Source organism: Lissotriton helveticus, chromosome 1_1, assembly GCF_964261635.1.
Source record: "Lissotriton helveticus chromosome 1_1, aLisHel1.1, whole genome shotgun sequence".
Lineage (NCBI taxonomy): Eukaryota > Metazoa > Chordata > Amphibia > Caudata > Salamandridae > Lissotriton > Lissotriton helveticus.
Window position 1 is genome coordinate 1,519,641,035 of NC_136057.1, and position 22,883 is coordinate 1,519,663,917.

The 22,883-nt window shown below is 43.1% G+C and overlaps 1 protein-coding gene across 1 annotated transcript in view; it reads left to right on the forward strand.

The window, feature by feature from the left end:
- SEC22B (SEC22 homolog B, vesicle trafficking protein) overlaps positions 1-22,611 on the forward strand; it is a 177,311-nt gene extending 154,700 nt beyond the window's left edge. The window contains exons 3-5 of the mRNA XM_078687005.1: positions 3,498-3,658; positions 9,317-9,463; positions 20,545-22,611. Of these exons, the coding sequence (XP_078543131.1) occupies positions 3,498-3,658; positions 9,317-9,463; positions 20,545-20,699 (463 nt within the window). The 3' untranslated portion in view covers positions 20,700-22,611. The remainder of the gene's footprint in view (positions 1-3,497; positions 3,659-9,316; positions 9,464-20,544) is intronic.
- The last annotated feature ends 272 nt before the right edge of the window (positions 22,612-22,883 follow it).

The following is a 22,883-nucleotide window of genomic DNA, read 5'->3' on the forward strand; positions in this document are numbered from 1 at the left end:
CTTTTGCAAAAGTTATGTTGTGTTACTGGGTATTTGCATAGCACAGCGCTTGGCGATTACAACCTGGTAGCATCTTGCGTGTTTGAAAATTGGAGAGAAATACCTTTGCGCCAGCTGTTAATATGCAACCATAACAAAAGTAAAGCACAATCTACATATAATGCAAAAAAATTCCAACGCTCGCCTTTAACATGGCTATATATTTTACAGGTTTCCACAACGCCACCAATCAATGAAACTTGAGATGCTGTTTCCACTGCACCATAACATGGCACTGCTGAACTCTTTCTGGTATACAGAACAATGCATGCACACAGCAACCACACAAGAAGCATAAGCATACACGTGCCACATAATATCTGCATGGCAAAGTGTTATAGTCCCTTTGAGCCAAAAATATTTGGCCACACGTTTGCGCAGGTGTACTCCCAGGAGAACTTCATGAGTGCTGTAGGTAAGTACGTCCATTTGTGGGAACACCACGTGTCTCATCATGGTGTTGGAAAAGGGTAAATATCCACTTTGTCACATAGCACTTTAGGCATTCATTTATGATGTATCCTAATTGTAGTGTAAAGGAAACCAGGGAAACCCTACTCACATGGAACCAGAGTACATTATACACAGCACTTACCTAGACTGTCCTTCCCCTCACTGGGGTAAGTTTCCTTTTACCATTGTTTCTACCAGCAATGCCACTTATCTTAACGCAGTAATTTAATATGAGGTCTCACTGCCCTCTTTTCTTTTTGTTAGTTCACGGCTGGTTCCCACGTGAGTACCCATTCCATACCTTCACTTCCTTGGGGTGCACCACTGTCACTTGGACAGCATATTCCATTTACAGGTACTTTTTTATCGCTCATTAGCGTAAACTTACAGACCTTTGGCTGTGTCTGCCCCCCTGATTTATTCTATTTTATCATCATCCCACAGATGTCCCTGCATTGCTAGGTCCTGAAGAGACCCCCTACTGTGAACGGGGTCGAAACGCAGTCTACAATACCTAAAAGCGAACCATTTAGAAGCCTCTATCACCAGATTAGAAGGTTGTGTTTATTATGTACTATTTTGATGGTCGACTTTGTCATTATGGAAACCATTTCTCTATGTCACAAAATGTCACACACTGTTTTATAGGTTCCATGTTCACTGGGGGACACCATGCACTTATTTTGAATATAACTGTGTTGATTTATGTATATAAACATTTTTAACTTACAAGTATCTCGTTGTATATGGTCTTACTTCCCTTTTGGACATCCCCTTCTACCCCTGTCTATTGGCATTGTGCTTAGCAAAACTGTCTATTTCTTACATTTTTGCTCAGGAGCCACTGTTTTTTTGGTTATAGTATCCTAATTGTAAGCGCTCCCGATTTGGTTGTTATGGGAACTGAGGCACAGAAAGTGGCTCGGTACACAGGGTCTGGTAATAACGGCTGCAATATTGCTCTAAATTGCGCGTTATTCTCTCAAGTGCACCGGGTATTTATTAGGTTCCACATCTAAAATCCCTAATAGCATGTAGTAATTGGGGTTTCCGTGCAGATTCTAACTTGATATTTGCAATTTGGGATGGTTTACACTTGAATATTTCACTCGCTTTCAGCAGACTACATGGCAATCAGCGTCATAGCGGGACCCTAGTCCTAATTCGTATGATTACTCCGACCAGATCAGGATTACCATCCGACTCGTGATTGACCACAATTTGGTTCGGCCAAGGTGACACAATGTGTCAAGTGGGAAATTGGGATTTTGATGGCAGGTCTCCTGGTCCGCAGCAAACAATTTACCCACTGCTTGGCATATGTAAAGAGTGGCACAATATAAGTTACCCATTCTGCAACACTGTACACTCCAGTCTCCAGCTCTCTTTTTATTACACAGTTATCACTCTTCTTTGTCTTTTCCCTACCTTTTTTTAAATACTATGACTTAGTTACTACTACAGCCTCCACTTAAAGGCATTTCTGCTCATTTATCGACCTAATAGCCATGCTACAGTCTGACAAGCCCTGCACATCAGTGCACTGTCATCTGAGAGGTGGCTTGTGGTAGCTGAATTACACTGATTTCTAATGTGCTTTCATCATATTAGGGCATGGAGTATGAGGAGAGCAGTATGTTTATGCACATCTAGGGACACAAGACTTCATATAAATATATAGGCTGTGCTATGTGTACATGATGCAGGAGGAATTCTTGGGTTCAAATACTCCCACCTCTGCACCATCACCAGCGCAGCCCCACCACAAGAGCAATTCGGCACCAACACAGCACCACCTCAGCATCGCCTCTGCACAGCACCAACTCTGCATCCCTCAGCACTGCCAGAGCACATGCTGAGCACCACATAAGCGCCAGCACCTCTGCATCACTCAGCAACACCTCTGCATCACTCAGCAACACCTCTGCATCACTCAGCACCACCTCGGCATCACCTCAGTAACACTCAGCAACACCTGAGAATCACCTCGGCACCAGCACACCACCACCTCAGCATCACTCAGCACCACCTCATTCTGCCCTCGGAATCTGTTGATTCTGCCCTAGTGACCATCCACTGCTTGTATTGTAATTCGGGTACTATTTCCAACCTCCACCTTCCCTTTGTTTATGTCCCCACCATAACAAAGAACAGCTATAACAAACGAGCATTAGAACAGGCAGGAAGAAGTTGCCAGTATCGCAAGGACAAAAAAACTAGAATACATTTTTATGTTAATTATTTTTTTATTATGGTTGTTAAGTTGTACATAATGTCTTCTTGGTTATATATAAAGTAACAAAAATGCTTAACACTTTTTTTATTATAACTTTCAGCTTGCTGCACAGCAACCACGCGGCTCTACAACATTACTTAAAGACATTGGCAAAGCCAATATCTCTAGCTAAAACACTGTAAGATCGCAAAGGCAACACCTGTTGGCTATGCCAATGCTTGTTGTTCCTTGCACCAGTGATCAGCAGCACTGTAGGTTGCACTGAGGCTCAGTTAAGCAGGTGCCATTGACTGATTTCCTCAAGTATACCGGTGCATCTACTGTCCTGCCATTTTAAATAGGAATGCTGTTTAAAAAATGATGTGAAACTGTACAAGATCCAGTACCATCTTGTAAAATACCCATGATTAACTTATTTTCCAGTATTGGTAATTCAATACATTTGCATGTGAACCTAGATATCTCCCATGCAGGCCTTTTGGTAGTAATGTAAATTACCTGCCACGTTTAATTTAAATGTATACTTGGGGTGTATCGGTTAGCCTATTGGCTATTGAAAAATAGGGCTAAAGACTGAGTCAAAAGCTGATTTGCAAGTTCGGGACATGTAAGGTGCAAAATAGCATTTGAATCCATAAACGGAGAGAGATCAACAGTTGAAGTTAAATATCTATTTTTGTTGCTTAGTTGTGTAAGCATTCTCCTTTCTGAATCCGAGATTGGTGTTCATGATTCAAGCCCGAGCTCTTTCTTCTGCTTTAAATTCTAGTTATGTCATAGAAAATGGAGTTTGTTATCTGGTTCTTTGTGAAGCGGTGTTCCCCAAAAAGCTCGCCTTCGCATACCTCGAAGATCTGCAGTCCGAGTTTGATGAACAGCACGGAAAGAAGGTACCAACTGTGTCCAGACCGTATTCCTTCATTGAATTTGGTAAGGTATTTCCAGGATGCAACTGTCTATATTTTATGTTGTATTTCGAATGACTTGTCCTGGACTCCCATTTGAAGCGTTGTACATTCCATAATAGATAAAGCCAACCAGTGCTTGCCTGCCTTTCCCTTTCTTGGTAGAAATCAAGGAAGCTGTGAAAGCAAAAGATAACAGGGAATGTCTTTAGAGGATTTAAGATTCCACACAAGAAGTATTGGTGTGTTCTGAAGTTGCAATAGTTTGCACAGCTTTTAGTGGTGAAAACAGTCTGAAAAACTCTTGCAGTAAGTACGGGATCACTTGTCTGTGAACAGATTAAAGGTGAGTTGTTCTGTAAAGAGTTTAGAGAATCCTAGTTTAAGAAGCATGATGGCATGCTATTTGCCCTTCAAACACAATCTGATCCCTGAAATGGGAATTATTTGTTTTTAGGCAGAGTCTCCTTCTCCTGCCACCTTCTGGTGACTTTTAAGGTGGAAAAGCACCAATAGGAGGGCATCAGGATCACAAAGCTGGTACTTGCTGTGGGTCTGGTACCACACTACCTGCACTCGGAGAATAAGCTGGCCCCTTCTGGCATGACATGAAAGGAAAGGCATGACACATTCGTTGCCAAACAGCCTGCACTACCCGCTCCTCCGTGGAAGGCTCGAGGCAAATTTGCAAGTATAGTCTGCATGAAGGTAGCTTTTGCCTGTGCTGTGATCTAAACTCATGCAAACCAGTATTTTCCCTCTCTAGTACTTAGCCCTGTGAGATAATGTGCAGAGCTTGGATAGAAATACGGGACTCGAATGAAGACAATGGGTGCCGTTCCAGATTAATAAGAAGTTTAAGCAGGTTTCAAAGTGCCGGCTATTAAAAAGCTACACAAGCTGGCACCTTTTAGATTCTAGCCCTCTTCCTTTTGGTAAATAAGGTTATACACAATTTTCTTTATAATAAACAATTGCTAGAAAATATTTTTTGCAGCTCATATTGAAATATGATTAGATGTCTGCATGTATGTGGCACTCTGTAATGAGGTACAAAACCATCAAATATAGGTACTTCAGGAAGTAGGTTTATTGGCCACAGCTGTTGCAGATCCCAAGTAACTGTGTAACATAGAATGTCTCTGACAGGCAATACATAATACATTTTAGATTCTCATGACATGAGTAATGATGTAATGCAGCCAGATCACCACACACTCCTATAGTGCAAATCAGACAAAAGGCAGTGGAGTGCTATGCAGGTTCAAAGGAAAACATAAAGTCAGTTGGTTTGTGACCTGTATGTTTGTTTGCTTCATTTCTATAACGCGAACCTCGCCAAAAAAGATGGGCCGCTGTTGCCTTGTAGATTTTTCAACACTGCAGTCATCAATTTATGCCAAATTAGCAAACAGGAATGCTAATTCATACCTTGAAAAATCATGAACATGCTACCAGACCTGCAGGTCTAGTGACTTGAAGCATCTTCTCATCCTAACAGTAATGCCCTTGACCCAGTAATTGGTCTCAATTTGCAAATATTCAGTTTTAACGAGTTGCCATTTGTTTCATCATCATATGATGGCACCTTCAAATATGTGAGTTCTGCACGCATGCTGTGCAAACAAACTCTTTTGTTTTAATTATCAGACTAAACTTTTGATGCATGCATAAAAAGAATCTAGCTCACATATACGATGCACATGACCCCTGACTTGCCTTAGTTCACAACCAGCACTGTTATCAGGACGGGAACAGGAATATTTCTCAATTCGATTAAAAACTCACTTTTAGTACATATATCACTAAAGCATTGTATGGTAGCGCGCTGTCATTCACAGCTCATGTTCCATTGAAATAACCACAAACGTTCCCATTGACATGCAGTTTGACAGATACAACTATATAGCATACAAACGGTAATGTGTGGAAATCGTGTTTCAGCAAATATTTATCATTTGCACATAACCAAGTAAAGTGTTCTGATTTGTTTTGACATCTTTGTTTCATCACACTTCAGAATTACAAAAAAAGTGCTTTCTGAACTGCTGATACATATTGATGTATACATATGGTTTAATTACAAGCTATATAATTGTGTGTTAAATCATACAGCCTTTCATTCCACACCCCCTGGACCCCAGCACGATTATCAGACACTTCACTTTACATAATCCTCTACCTTTGCAGTCAGAAAAAGAAAATAAACCCCAATCTCCCGGCTAAAATAAACTGCCATTTGTTAGAAGCTCTATTTGACCTCTGTCTATGAATGCACAGCATATGTGACAAGATGAAAACAAATATTTACAGCAATCTGTATTGTTCAGTCACTTTCTGAATATTCAGAACATCAGTGGTCGAAGTAGGGGGAAAAAAGTAGAGTAACTGTGGGCGGAGAATCAGAGGGCTGGAATAATCCGTGGATTGGGTCAGTGGGCGGATTCAGAGAGGGACAGGAAGAGCAAAATATCCCAATTTTTTAGTATTTGTTTCCCATTTCACTAACCGGTTACAGCTTATTACGTTATGTAATTTAACCAATGGATACACATGTTTATTTAAGGTTTAATATGAGTTATTGACATTAAAATACAATCACAATGTGGGATACGTTTCCAATCACAGAATGTCCCAAATACCCTCAAAAGTGGAATCGCAAGCCATTTGTCTCCCAGCCATGGAGTTTTTGTCATCCGCACTTCTCCTGCCTTTTTCCACAAGAGCAGTTCAAACATGAATAGCAAAATATCCTAGTTTGCAAATGTTTTCCACATACCATATTTGCCACATAATACATCATCTGCTGCCTAATCTGGCGATTTTAACCAATAGATTGTTTATAGCTCAAATGGATCAAAAGTTACTAACACATTTGACTTGTGCTGCTGTGAAGTGGAGGGTCCTTTGTAAAGGTTGACTGGTCACCTTTCTCACTGCTGCAGTTGTATGTTCCACTGGTACTAATAAGGAAAAATCTTTGCAGAGACTGTTAGCATATGTAAAAATGTCAACATAATAAGGAATCAGAAAATGTACAGCACCACTAATACCAGTGTAGGGTGTCAGAGCACTTTACATAACACATATTACACAGAGAATCAATCATACATGTGTAAATCACTGTATAGGAAATGTTACTTATGACAAAGGACTACAAGGTGTAGGAGTCACATGACAACCATACTAGTAGGCAGCATAGTTTAATAGTGATTGTTCTGGAGAAACACAAACTCAAAATTGAAAACGTAACACCATGGTTGGGGGTTCTCTTTAATAATCAGAATTGATTTCTATCCAAATGAACATTAGCATAATCAAAGGCTGGGGAAAAATCATAACGCTCTAATTTATACCTTGCAATTTGCATGCAGCTCTTACATGACAGTTATTAGCTCACTGTTCTATGTTAGGATTTTAACTTATTAACTGCAAGTAACAATAGGGTCTCTCTGACAAAAGCAGTAACCCACTGACCTATTTACATTATGCACACTTTGTGATCTGCATGGTACATGTTCTTAGCAGCAGGCATGTTAACCCTCTGCGCTTCCTTTTCATGAGTCAAAACGTCCCACAGACAAAACACCATGCCTCTCTACTAAGAACATTATTCACTGAAGTTATCATGAAATTTTTGTTGTTGCCGAAAATTGTTGAAGGCCAAGAAGGAGGCAGCAAGTGCTTTTGAAATCATATTATACTTGCAAACACGACGCCCCACCTGAAGTTAGCGCCAGCCGCGGTCCATGCAGGTAACTGCAGTGGGGCCAGTTAAGGGGGGACTTCGAGGGACGATGGAGAGGGAAAATTAATTATTTATTTAATTTTCTCTCTGCATCGTCCCTCGAAATCCCCCCTTAACTGGCCCCTCTGCCCCACCGTGGTTACCTGCACGGACCACGGCTGGTCAGTGCCTGGTGCGGTCGCCCTAGAGCCACCCTGCTCAAGGGTCCTGTGACCTAAGTCAATGTCACTCTATGGTGCGCTTCTTCAAATGCCTGCCTGAAAGACTGGAGGTGACCTTCAGAATGAATTGTGGCGGACAGGCCTTCAATGTTAACCCACACTTGCCACTGGTAGGGTCCACCTGCTGGTGCTCAGACACCAGGGCTTTTAAGATCGTGTGGGGCCTTCTAAGGTCTAGCATGGGAATGTGCTCCCTCAGGGGGAGTGGTCTGGTGGACTAGTCATGAAGGCTGAACCTGGTTCCCTACTGAGAGAAACTTTCAATTCACTGACTTGCTATAAACACCTGGCTGTGACTCAATTCAAATGATGCACTACACAAGAGCAATATGCTGGCTACATTTTTTTTTCAACATCCTAGAAAAAGCAAACACTCATAGGGAATGCAAGATTAAGTAAGGCATGTGAAATGTAAGCAGGAATAACAAGGTTACCTTTTTCTTTTTACACTTACTGTTCAGAAATTAGTGAGGGCTTTGCCTGAAATGTTAAGGCCATGGGTACAGGGCCCGAAGGGACCCGTTTCAATGTCCATTGGTCATATCCTATCAAAATGTAAGCAGTATGGTTTAAAAAGCCCACATCCATAAACACATAGCAGCAGTAGACATTTTGTTTTCCAATTCACCAATCAAGCAGGTATTTTAGTACCTCCAGGAATGGTGCACTTTCCCACCCAGGAGGAAAGAGAAGGTAATACCTGTTTCTTGAAGTCTCTGTTTTCACTAAATGAGGAGGAGCAAAACAGAAAGAGAGGGAAGAACGGGATCAAAGGGTGGGGGGGGGGTCAGCTGCCAGCGGCAGGAGAACTGGATACTGTTCCGGTCTACTCTGGGCACAAAGGAAAAGACAGTGTCCTTTTTCATCTCTGCCCGTCCCCAAAAGCCGAGCCTTAACTATCGGCCTTGGCAATTTTTGTCATCTGGGAGGCATGTTTAAAATAAGAAAGTAGGGGATCGGACTCTTTGAAATTTAGGAAGATGGGGCACGCCGTGCCCTGCCGATCCCGCCCACTTCGACCACTGAGAACATCTGGTTCTTACCAGCTCAAGCTCTCTCGTCGGAACAAACCAGTAGGCCTTAAACAATAGATCGCCCTGAGAAAACTGGACTCGTGATAGAAACGTTGGTGCCAATATACGCTTACGAAGGGAAACCGAAAAAACACTCATCATGCAAAGCCAGTGGGCAGTAAAAGGTGCTTGTGTTGTCAGCCGTCACCTGCTGGATTGCAAGAAAACATCGGCTCTTATCCAGAGCAATAACGTCTTCCTACCTGGATGTAGAGGTCAAGCAGTTATGTTGAATGTAGTGGGTAACAATGGGTGTGCATTGCCTTTAAGAACAGTATCTTTGTAATCTGTCAGTCGGTGCCTTCAGGAATTGCTTTCTGGTTCTCCTTTCTTGGTAAGCCTATGTGTGATTTCGTGTAGTGAAGTATTCATGACTATTGTATAGCTGTCAAGAGTTTCCGCAGATGCAGCTGAACCTAAATAAGACAATAGAGGGTTCAGATTTGGACACGATTTTTATGGGCTTCTCTACTTTACCCTTGAGAAGCAGTTCATTCATTGTGAACTCTACCTTTTTTTGCTGTTGTGAGCTTTGTCAGGACACTTGGTTAAATCATGATGTTCTGTGTTGGTCATAAAATGTTTATTCCTGAATTATAGCTTTTAACCTGTAGAACAAACCCATCCTTTTGTCTTTTTAGACACGTACATTCAGAAAACGAAGAAGTCCTACATTGACAGCAGAGCTCGGAGAAACCTTGGCTCCATTAATACTGAATTGCAGGATGTACAACGAATCATGGTTGCAAATATTGAAGAGGTTCTACAAAGAGGAGAAGCTTTGTCAGGTAAACATCGTGCTTTAGTTTTTTTTAACGAATTGCAAATGCTAGTCAAGTGCATAAATATTTGATGGTATGTTTATCCACCTTAAAACAGATAAATCTGCAGGTAAACCCCTGAAAGCCAGCAAATATTAAAAAGAAATATAAATGTATTCATCTGTTATCCAGATTTCGTAAAATACAAAATATTTGTCATTTCTTCTCTGCTTACGGTTTTGAGGCTTACATAGCTGAGACAGGAATTGTTTTCTTTTTTTTTTATTTACAATAAAATATTTGCTAAATTGTCTTTATAAAAAATTTGAAACGGTATATCTGAGGGCTTGACACGTAAGAATCTTGTTTATTAACGTTCAAGTTACGCAAGTGTAAAAGAAAACAACACTTGGGAAAGTGCATAGTAGTCTAACATAAGTTTAATTCAAAAAAGCCAAAAAGCATTCGAAGTAAGCAAGGCAATTGCTGTTTCACAGGACTAGAACTTCCCCCTCAATCAGCTGGAGCATGTAATGTCTTTGCGTATCAATACTTCATGAATAAACTTCTTGGCAATTCAAGTGAATGGAGTCGAGAACATGTCATAGCATATAGATAGACACTAATGAACAAGTGCCAGGATCTTCTTGTGGGAAGAATGCAAGAAGACCATGGCTACCAGATACATCCAAGAGCTGACTCTGCTATTCTCAAAAAATCCATGCTTTGCTCTGCCAAATTCAGCTCATGGATACACTTTGCTAGAATGGTTCAGCGGAAATGTGCATTGTGCAACACAGAACTGCAAAACTAAATTAGAATCGAAATGCACGTAAATGCCCGAAGATACTCAGTGGTCTTTAAGTAGATAGAAAAATGAAACTGCAATTGATTAAAGAAAGTAGCAGCACACTTCCATGCGGGAGTTTGTATTTTTGTTGCAAAGATGTAAGCATTGACTCGCGTATGTAGGTAAATTAATTTTATCAGAACCTCCCTTTTTCGCCAGGAGGTAAAATCCCAACATCAATTCAATAGCAAACAAACGTATTGCTTCAGTTGTGATTTCTTCATGATCTCATTCTTCACCATCATCAAATGTACTCAGCGGATAAGCAGGTACAGCTCCTTCTTTGTTGCAAGCACGCTGGATGATGCCCTGTATCGGCTCATTTAAAGTAATTACGATCAGTATGATTGCAATCACAATTTCAATTTCAGAATGTTCCTAACAACCAAGACCAGATGCCGCTCAGGTTCAAAAGTCCTTTGAATCTTGTGTAATTTCGTCATATTATTGTTAATATGGTCTGTGTGATTTTGTATAATAAGTTAGGAGTTAAAGGAGGTGTGTACAACACGGAGAGCCTAGAGATGTGTAGGCCCCCCTTTGGCTGACAAGAGGTTATCTAAAGCCATTCTATTTTGCAAGTGCATGGTTTTCATGTGCATCTAAATGATGAGTTAACCCTAGAAAAATGGTGGTGCCATTGGCTACTACTTCCATTATCTTGGCATTACGTTTAGGTCTTGGATCGCCTACACTGTAGTCGGAAAATAGAACGGAGAAGAATCTGTTCATTTCAGAGCTTTCATGGCTCTCTCACCATCTTTGGAGAGGGTGAACAACAGGATGTCTGTGGCATTTGGGGAGGGGGGGGGGGGGGGTGTTGTGGCAGTTGTGAAAGCAGTGCCATGAAATGAATCTGAGTCCCTTCCTCAACATAAATACCCGGGTGAAGTATCCAAACAATACAATTAAAGGTTATCTGGGAAATCTGAGCAGTTTACCCAGAATGCTACCTTTTCAAGTTAAGATATCAATAAGCAAGGTGGTGAGAGCCTAGTTGACAGCAGATGTTGCTCTCCTTTGCTTGATCAGTACCTTTTAATTTTTATTCTGAATCTTCATTATTCCTGTCAATTCATGTAGTGTGAATGTCATTAAGCTGCTAGGCTTCGCTTTCATTGTTCTCGGGCCTTTGCTCCTCTTGCGCTGCAGAATTGTATAGAACCACTGCAGAACCTCTGGTTTAATGGACATACACTACTTGTTAACTAAGGTCTTCACAGTCGGAATCCCAAAATGTCAATTAAACTTAAACTCTCAATCAATTTATTAATTAATTTTAGTGCAGAAGTTTAAGTCTGTCTTCTACGTTGGCCCTTTCAAGTCCCCAAAAATTGTACTCACACAGACTTGCCTTATACAGTACTTTAAATACAGGAATAGATCTATAGACCATGGCTATCATAGGATTTTTGGACATTGATGGGCACAGGTATTCACAACATTATATTCCCAAGCATAGTTCTGGCCTTGGAAAACCTGTTATTTTTTGTAAGCATATATAATAGACTTTAAAGGTAATAAAAAGTATGCGTGCATGCACATTGTTGCAAAAACAAACTCGTAAAAAATACACATCATAAAAATAAATAATAAACACATGAATGAGAAAAGAAATTAAATCCAACAAGGCAGTACCAGTCTCTCGGCGTAGCTGCACATGTACAAGAATAAAATGTTGTCATTGAGAGTGATGAGAACAACCAAGCTACCCCTGGTAGTTGCTGCACCTGACCCTTGCAGGCCTGTGTTCAAGACCCTCCACCTTCAGGCACCCACCTGCGCCTCATCCCTGATGGTCCAGTGGGAAGCATCTCTTCTCTGCTGCTGCTTTGCCCTCTGCATTCTGCCTTTTTCTCCTCTGATCTATTTTACATCTTCCTTTCATCTTTTCTGCTTTTTGTCACTTTCTTTCATTTTTTCTCTTTTTGCGCCTTTTGTCTCTGTGTCCTTGCTGCTGCTCAACCCTTACGACCCTGCTGCGCTCCAGCGCTGCTTTCCTGCCTGCCAGCTGTCCAGCCCTCCCACTCACACTACTTAATGGTGGCCGTGCCACTGGCGTGCTGAAGTCACGCCAATGGCAAGCCCTTCTGTGCCTGGACCGTGCCCAGTGCCAGGGACCCTAGTCGATCCACCGCTATGAGTCTAGCACCCTCAACACCGGGTGCCACTCCGCCTGCCAACCCTTTCTCCTGCACAACTGCGCTTTCGCCGGCCTCTGCACACTAGACCCAACCACAGCATGAACCACCGACCACTTTAGATGTATCCTACTCAACACCCGCTCCCTTGAAAGACACACTGGAGATCTGGGACCTGCTTAACTTCATCTCCCCCAAAGTCGCCTTTTTCACAGAAACCTGGTTGAACTCCAGCTCAGCCCCGGACATCGCAACCACCATCCCCAACTGATACAAACTGTTCAACAAGGACCACGTCAACCGACTTGGAGGAGACATCAGCATTGTACACAAAGACTCTGTCCGCCTCACAACCAGCTCTGACGACGACTCGCCCAACATGGAGCACCTCCACTTCCAGATCCAGACTAACCCGAATTCCACCCTCTGCGGCACCCTCATTTACAGACCTCCCAGACCCCGCCCCATCTTCTGCGAAGCCATAACCAACTTCATCGCTCACCACGCTCTCGCCTCATTGAACTTCATCCAACTCAGTTCCAACCTAGACAACCCCGAAGACCACAACACCTCATCCCTACTGGAGAACCTCACCACCATCGGTCTCAAACAACAGGTTTCAACACCAACCCACTCAGCAGGAAACACACACAACCCCATCTTCACCACAAGCAATATCTCCATCAGCCACACCTCCGAGCCACACAGGACCGACCACTTCTCCTTCACCAACCCCATCGTACGCCACCATGCACACTTCAGTCCTCGCAGAAGTTGGACCAAGGTCACTGAAGACCAGCTCACCACCTCCCTCAGCAAGATCCCACCACAGACATCCACACCTCAGTATGCAACCTCCACTGCTGGATCTCTGACTGTGCCAACACACTGGCCCCCCTCAGAAAACCCTCAGGCAAGCAGCCTCCAAGATTGCTAGCTGGTTCTCCTCTGCCCTCCAAGAGTCCAGACACACCTGCAGACGGTTTGAGGAAAGATGGAGGAGCAGCTAGATCACAGCAGGGCATTCAGCCATCAAATCCACCATCAACACACACCACAACCGTCCCAGCAGAAGAAGCAAGAAAGAAGCCATCGAAGAACACATCAATGCCAACGCACACAACAACAAATAACTCTTTGCTGTGGTCAAAGAATTCGCAAAACCCAGCACGGAGATAGCTGACATCCCCCGTCTCAAGACCTCTGCAACAACTTCACCACCTTCTTCCACCGTAAGATCAAGGAGATCTATGACGACTTTGCAACCCAAGACTCTCCTACCCCACCCTCAACCACCGCACTCAATGGCTCCAGCCTGCAGCAGACCTTGACCAACTGGACTACCCTCACCTCTGAAGACACCCTCAGGATCATGAAGAGCATCCCCTACAGAGCCCCCTCGGATCCCTGCCCTCACAACATCTTAAATAGAGCTAGCAACTCAATCCCTCCCTAACTCTGCCACACTATCAACAGCTCCATCAAGTCTGCAACCTTCCCGGAAGACTGGTAGCACGCAGAGATCAACCCCCTGCAAAAGAAACTTTCTGTTGACGCAATGGACCTCAAGAACTATAGACTCATCTCTCTGCTCACCGTCCCAGCCACAGTCCTCGAGAAAGCTATCAACGCCCAACTCTCAGACTTCATCAAAATGAACAACATTCTAGACCTCTCCCAATCGAGCTTCAGAAGCAACTACAGCAACAAGACCGCTATCCTCACCGACTACATCCGCACCCTCCTCGACCAATGCAAGACTGCCGCCCTAATCTTCCTGGATGCTTCAGCTGCCTTCTACACCGTATCCCACCACACTCTATGCGCAAGGCTCCACAACGCTGACATCAGTGACACAGCCCTAGAATGGATCCGCTCCTTCTTCAGTGTCCGAACGCTGAGTCAGACTTCCACCCTTGAACTCAGAACCCACAGAGATCAGCAGCAGAGTGCCTCAGGGATCTGCCCAGAGCCTCACCATCTCCTCATCAACATTGCCCCGCTTTCACGCATCTTCAGAAGCCATGACTCTACATAGTCTCCTATGCCGATGACACCCAGCTGATTCTCTTCCTTACAGTCGAACCCTCAGCCTCCAAGAGCAACTTCCACAATGGGGTAAAAGCAGTCGCCAGCTGGATGAAAGACAACTGCCTCAAGCTTAACTCAGATAAGACCGAAGTCCTCATCCTGGGCTCCTCCCCCTCTCCGCCTGGGACGACTCTTGGTTGCCTGCAGCGCTTGGAATCCACCCACGGACCACGCACAAAGCCTCTGCATAATCCTGGATTCCTCGTCCTCAATGAACAGCTAAAATTAACGCTCTTTTGGTCTCCTGTTTCCACAAGCTCCACCTCCTTTGTAAGATCTTTAAGTGGAACCCCACTGAGTCCAAGAAAAGTGTCACCCATGCAGCAGACTCAACGCACTCTATGCTGCCACCACCTTAAAACCCCCCAAAAACCTGCAGACCGCCTCTGCCAGACTCATCCTGAACATCCCACGCGGCAACATCCTCACCAGCCACCTAAGAGACCTACCTGTCAACAAAAGAATCACCTTCAAGCTTCTCATGCACACCTACAAAGCTCTCCACTACGCCGGACCTGCATACCTCAACCACCGCCTTTCCTTCTACGCTCCCACCAGACATCTCAGCTCTGCCCAACAAGCCTGGCCACCATCTCTCGGATCCACAACAGGGGTGTGGAATTTAGTAAAATATCTACTTGTCCATGGGGCAGGTTGCTTCATAAATCTACTTGCCCTGTAACAAAATCCACTTGCTCCTTTGGTTGCCATGTAGTGCATATCATTATATAAGAGCTATGATATAGCCTCTCTGAATATGTCCGGGCTCATACTGTAGTAGTGTTTGAATACTTGCAATCCCCTTATGTTGCTACATTTCCGCAGATCTACATACTGGGGCTGAAGGTAATAGTAAGCAATATTTCCAGGGCTAGAATGCCCTTTTGAGTCTGGGCAAACCTACTAAGGTGCTCGTTTTCATGTGTTTCAAGAACTCTTCTATAATCTTTTCCTATACTGAGAAATGTTGCAAATTTACTCCTCACAATGGCAGACCTAAACCTTCTTCCAGAGTTAAGAAAAAAGTGGTTGGAGGGAACGTGAACTTGCAAACACTCAGCTATTCGCATGAGCAAATCTACACATGCATATTTGCTCATGCTAAAATGCAGTTCACAAATGTTTTCTAGGAGTTCTATTTCTTGTCCTGCTTCTGTAAATTCTTGGGAATTCACGAAAGCCGTATAGCTGCACTTAATGCAAGGATATATACTATGGGTGTACTTTTTAGACTTTTGTTTAATAATTGGGCCCCTAATTTGGCTGCCGTTGACAGTAACCTTTTGTGTCTATTAAAATTCTACCTCTCTCTCTGCATCAGCTGGCTTCACTGTGAGTGACAGCATTCTGCTCTTTCACAAGGAGCATATCTGCTCACAAGGTAGTTTTGTACAGTGTCAGTAACTATGTGACAGTGTGCTTTTTGAGACCCAAAAACAATTCTTTGCTTTTGCCAATGTTTGTTGTAATGTTGAGGGCCCGGCAGCTCCCACACCAATAAGGTCAAAAACAAGTCACATTGACAAAACTAAAAAGCTGACCACCAATTTGAAACCTACTGGCTTTGCCAATGCTTGTTTATTTTTGTTTCCCATTATCTTATTGCAACTGGTTACACTGATTTTTCCATTATGAATATTTTTGGGATATACTAGCATGCATCAACACATTATTTAATGATCCTGCAAAAAAAATGGTACCTGAAATTTTGCAGTAGTTTAGCAAAATGATATTTCCTGCTTTTTATGAAGGATTTATTTTGAAAGCAAAGAATCATCAATATTGCTTTCAAGCTTCTGCAAATATTTGCATAAAATCAGAGAGCTTTCTGGGAGCATTATACATAGCTCATATTGCTAAACTTTGAAATTCTGTGTACACATTTTTATACTGGAAACACTGTCAGAAGTGCAGTCGGAGCTTACTACATTTACTTAAGAGTGCTCACCTTAATAATAAAGGCTTTCAATCAAAGAACCATAAATACAAGTTTGAACAGCATTAACATAAGGGCAAAAATATTACCTTAACTGCAGACAGTGCCCTTCCCTAAACCATAATGTGGTACTGCAAACTGGCAGCCAAAGTGTTTGTGCTGCAGAGGGTTGGGCTTACTTGTCCCAAGGGCAAAATACACATGAAAACTTGTTGCCCTCAACCCCAAACTATATGTCCTGGGCGTCGGGGTATTGGAATTCCACATCCCTGCTACAAGACCACAGCTGGAGGAAGATCCTTCTACTTCCCTGTGAAGATCTAGAACTCACTGCCTCTGCACCTCTGGCATTCCCCGTCACTGCCGCAATTCAGGAAGGACTTCAAGACCAAGCTTTTCAACTGAACCGCAAAACCCCCTCTCCCCCCCTCCTCCATTCAGCACATTGAGGCCCTCATGGGTGAATAGTCCTGATTTGAGAGTACTGACTGATTGATTGATATACATATATCTACTGTCGGTCGTCAGTAGGTAGTTAACAGTTACCATAGGAAGAGCTTTTTTTTGTATTGCCAATAAATTTGGCTCCGCTTGACGAATCTTAACGACATTTTCTAAACATATACTTTAGTTGGATCAGTGCTCTGTTGAAAGTTTCGAAGTGATCCGTCAAGCAGGGGCTGAAAAGAAAAGGGGATCCCAAAACGCATTTTTACATAGGGATTTTGTGCATGACAACCCGAACTGCTGAACAGAAGTGCACCACATTTGGCAGAAAGCTAGATATGCTTTTTGTGATTTGGTGTAAATCTGTTCAGTACTTTTCAGATCTTAAAGGGCAAAAAATATAGATATCTAGGGACGGAAATTGAAGAAAAAGATATGCAGTCTACTGCGTGTCTTTTTCAGGAAGCCTCTGGGTGGGCCAAATCCTGGAGACATGTAAAAAATAAGAGGGGTTACATGAGGCCCCCCTCCAATGGTTTATAAAATCCTGGGGACCACTTCCTCCACGGGGTATTAATAATAAATTATGCTCGGGCCACACGGACCCCTCGCAGACCCGGGGACTGCCACCTCATAGAGGCTATATACTAACAAATGGGGGAGGGGCAGCATGTACCCCCCCAATGCCCCAGGGACCGCCACCTCCCGGGGCTCCATATACAGAAATGGGGGGTGCATCAGTCTCCCTGCGCCCCAGAAACCGCCTCCTCCCCAGGGCATAACTTTGAAAACAGGGAGGGGGCCTTGCGGACCCCCCTCACATGCCATACATGGCCCTGGGGACCACCAATTCCCCAGGGCAGGCCCAAAAGAAAGGGGGGCCGCCCGGTCCCCATCTCGGAGCCATACACCGCCTTGGGGACAGAACCCCCACCCCCTTACCCCCCCCCTCCCTCCGGGCCTGCTCTTTCTATGTTCTGGTGTGCCCACCCCCGGGACATAGCTGTTTATTATGGCTTGGCAGGGGCTTTACCACTCCTGCCAAGCCATAGCTAACTCTGTTTCTAGAAAACAAGAGCATAAAAATGTTCATGCTTGCTAGAAGGAGAGCAAAATTGCTTCCACAAATGGGGAGCTGCGTGTTCAGCAGCTCCCTCCCATAGGAGGAGGGGACCCAGCAGTGACCGCGGGGGCCTTTAGGCTCCCCCCATGGTCCCCAATAGATGTGTGTGGGTATCCTGGGTGGTACCAGGGCACACACAAGAGAGGCTGGGCCCCATGGGATGGTGTCCCTGGGCCATAATCTGCCAGGACGGGGGACGCTTGTCCCCTCTCCCTTTAATTTTTAAAATAAATAAAAAAAGGCCAGGCATTGGGGGGGATGGGTTCCCTAGTGCTGAAACCAGCCCAGGGAAGCCACGCAGCCCCCCTCTCCCATTCAAAAAAGGCCCTGGGGGATGTTGTTCCTGGGGTTGAAATTGGCCCTGGTAAGGAGAGGCCACGTGGCCCACCTTCCCTAACGCTACAAAAGATTTTTTTTTTAAAGAGAGAGCTCAGTAATTTGCTGGAGGACAGCCCCCTTTCACCACCACTTTGCAAACTCTTCCTGGCACACTACTAGTTGGGGGATGAAGTCCCTTTCGATGCTGAGGGTCCTTGGGGGAGGGGGGGCGGCAGCAAACCCTCCCGTTACCTCCAATAAGTCCCATACAGCAAGACTGCTGAGAGGTCTTTGGATGTCACTCGCCCCTTTCTCCACCACTTTGCAAATGCGCCTCCTGTTGCACTACTGGTTGGGTTATGAAGTCCCCTTGGCTGCTGAGGGTCCTTAGGGGACAATAAGCCCTCCTGTTATCTCCAGTAAGTCTCACACAGGGGGATTGCTCATAGGTCTTCGGATGTCATTCCCCTTTAATCTACCACTTTGCATATGTGCCTCCTGACACTACTGGTTGTGGAAGGAAGTCTCTTTAGATGCTGATGGTCATTGGGGGCCAAGAACCCCTCCTATCAACCTCCAGTAAGTCCCAAACAGCGTAATTGGTAAATGCTGGTTGGAGGCCCTGCCCCCTTTCCCAACCACTCTGCAAATGCACCTCTTGGTGCACTACCGTTTGGGGGATGAGGTCCTCTTGGATGCTGAGGGTCCTTAGGGGCCAAGAAGCCTTCCTGGTACCTCCAGTAAGTCTGGCACAGCTGGATTCCTGAGAGCTGGTCAGAGGCCCCACCCCTGCTCTCCACCACTCTGCAAACACGACTACTAGTTAAAAAACCATAGATCACTGAAAAAAACAAAGGTTACAGGGACGTTATAGATACACTTAGATTTCACTCATACAAAACCAGTGGAATTTGGCAGTTATAGTTACCTGAGCTGATTATAACTTACACACCCTCAATGCACTGCTTATGACCTTACATATTACATCACTCATGACATGGTCAGTAACATCACTGATGACTCAAATGACATCACTGATGGCATCATAAGCTCCAAGACCTTACTTCTAAAAGCTCAGAGATTCCACAAAAAGAACATTTACAACCGATCTCTGGGATTGCCCCGAGAATTTGGAACACATTGCTTCCTGAAGTCGGATTGAATCCCTCGAAGTCAAAGCTCTTTCTGAACAAGTTTCTTCCCTAGGTCCTGAGATACCTTTTTCCTCAACCACACGCATGACTACTCACCGGCTACCTTAGTGTTCGGCTTATTAGTTCTGACATTACCCTCCCTTTTCTCAACACTGTGTGATCCAGTAGTTTTCTGGACTATGATATTTTGTTTGCATTGTTGTCTGCTCTGCTCGCTGAACTAGATCTGCTGAGTTTCTATGGTTTTGTATAAGTGAAATCCGAACACATCTATAACATCTCTGTAACCTATTTTTTTCCAGTGAGGTCAAAATATATAGAGATATTTGTAGTCATTACAAAGTTTATGGTGTAGATTTCTTAAAACCAAAACAATATAAAACATTAAAAAGGCATATTAGGCTAAGAAAAAAAGAAGATTGATGGTTCCGTGCAGTGGGTGGCACGTGGTGCCCAAATGTAACATTCAAGGTATGAGACAGTTTAAATGTAAGATATTTGAGTATTTAAAAACTATTATAAGAAAGCTAGTTTCAATTATTTAAACAAGAGATAAAAGAATTATATTTTTTTTCAAATCAACCTCAAAGTAAAGTAAATGCATGACAGATGTTAAGGCTCAAGTGCAAGGAGGTCAAACATTACTATGCTTAATGTCCGAAGTGCAAGAGCTAAAATATAGAGATGTGTATCTGTGTGTGTGTGTGTATGTATATATGTGTATGTATATATAGACTTTTTTTTAACGCAAGACTGCCCTGGACAGTCCTAAAAAGGCAATTGGTGCGTTATGCTAAAGTTTCTGTACATGAATGTTTCAAGGTAAACCGATGTGAGAATATAAGCTTTATTCAGTGCATTAATTGTGTTATATACATGATATTGTAAGCCTTTCTTTAATGCGTTGCTCTGGATTGTTCAAAATATTTGCCTCACTAATGGTGTTCAGAATTATTGTTACTTATTCACTGCAAAGGATTGTATTTGCAAATTGATATTTTTGCTTCATATTTTAATAATTTACAAACATACATGTTTGCTCCTACAGCATTGGATTCCAAAGCCAGCAACTTATCAAGTTTGTCCAAGAAGTACCGCCAAGATGCAAAGTACTTGAACATGCGTTCCACATACGCAAAACTTGCTGCAGTAGCTGTGTTTTTTATCATGTTAATAGTGTATGTGCGCTTCTGGTGGCTGTGAGTTCCATCTGCATTGCTTCATAGAGCAACGAGAAGGGCATATGGAGGGCTGGGCCAAAGAAGAGATAGAGGCACATCGGATTTAAATAAAACTACCAGCTACTCCGCTGTCACCGTGACTTCATTGAAACCTCCAACCATTTTATCGATTGGCTTAGTCCAAACACGAGCTCATAAACTTGCCTTTCTTTGAAATTGTGAAGACTGTTTAAAAAAAGAGTGTTGCTTTCCATCACCAATAATTGTCTATAAAAATAAGTTTCAACTAATGTTAAGAGTTACATGCAGCAGAAAAAGCTTTGCACCGAGGTAACCGTGGTTTGAGTGATTGTGTCTGGTGTGTCAAATATGCAATGTTCCTGTCAGTAACATCTACGGCAGAGTCTGCCGCAGGATTTCCTCTTGATATGTATGTAATATACACACACAACTGCAGCTGTCAATCACGTTTTGTTCGTTGAATACGCGACAGCCTGATTTGCTTTAGAAAGCGATGGGGTACAGCTGGATGATGGTGCCTTTTTTTAACACTGCGCAAAGTGTCCTGCCTCTATAAAGCTCTGTGGTATATAATTTGAACAATTACTTAACCAACACGACTTTTCTTGTCTCTGTCATGCTTGAAACAGTAACCTTTTTTATAAATAAAAAAAATCAACTCTGGGAGCGAGGATAGAAATGTTCAATCTGGCCAAAAATCTTTGTGCTTTGTAGCAATTAACAATTTAAAGCAGCAGTTCTACCCAGTGCTTTAATAAAATGCCTGATCTTTTGCTTGTTTGTTGCTGTTTCTGCCTCTACGTTACAACGCACTCTTCTTTTTACCATGTTTACTACATGTATTTAAGCTTAGTAGTTTTGCACCTGACAGTTCAACAAAGGGCACATTAGTTATTTGTCTACTCTCACCAATGTATTTAAAATCATTGGGAGGGTAAAGGATTGGAAATACTTATTGGTTTATTGAAAATTGTTCCAGGGCATTTGAAAATCTCCTAATTGCGGGCAACGGCGAAGCTGGAAAATTGTATTCATGGTCATTGTGATGGTATAAACAGCTGTTATTTGAATAGCTTTAAGTAATTGAAGGTTTAGAGAGAAAGCTATTTTCTTTGCTCACCTCCGGAACAGGAATGCTATTGGTGACAGTAGCATAGCTTACAGTAAGTGAGTTGGTGCAGAAAATAACTACTGGAAAAATGTGAAACCATTGATGGGATACAAACGTTAATGGATCCATGCACGAAGAAAGAATGCCCACGTGTGAAGGTACTACTTCTGAACATCTGTGAGAAGGACTGAACTAGAATGCAGTCGTTCCTATGCACGGCAACCAATTCGGTGTCCCCTACAAGCTCTGTAGTCTTTGGATCCCTCCATTTTGCACTTTGCTGGAAACACTAGAAATTGTAGTTTTAACTGTAGACATCATAGCTTGTACGTGCTTTGTTTTTAAATATTTCTGATCAAACCAATGCTGCTTTCCTACAGCACTGTCTGATCACTGACACAAAAAAGTATACAAATACCAGAAGAACAATTTGAAACTGTTATTGTCAGTACACAGAGTTTGCTGAATTGAGGCACAGCTGTGATTTGTATTTGAAGGAGAAACCAAAAGCAGTAATTAATTTGTAGGGATCGCGCAGGTACATTTGCACTAAAGTGGCAGGAGTTGAAGTGAAACAAGATCAGCCCTTCTTGGCATTTTACAGTCTGTTGCTTTTTTCTGTTGTAGACGAATGTAAATTTTAATTTCCAGTAAATGTTGTAGTTGCTGAAGAAAATCTCAATCTCGTAATAAAAAATAGAAGCCAAGGCTTCCTTTATTACTTTATATTAAGTCTTAGTGTGCAGTTCATGCACCATGATCAGGAGACTGACCAGTACTGAAATAAACATATAAAGAGTTACATCGTGGTGTTTGTTTTTTCAGCAGCATGTGAATTGAAGCTTTATTTCCCGAAAATTGTTTTGAAAGTCTTCAATGAATTTTACATGCTAAAAGCTTGAGTAAAACCTTGCTTTTTTCTTACTTTTCCTTTGTTTGCACCAAGCTTTGATAACCGTCTTCATTTAAACTTTGTTAGAATGATTAATGCTACGGGCTCCCTCTAACTTAAAAACGGGCCGGGCTCCCCCCCTCCGCCCCCCCCCCCACACCACTTCTCTGGGTGACATAGAC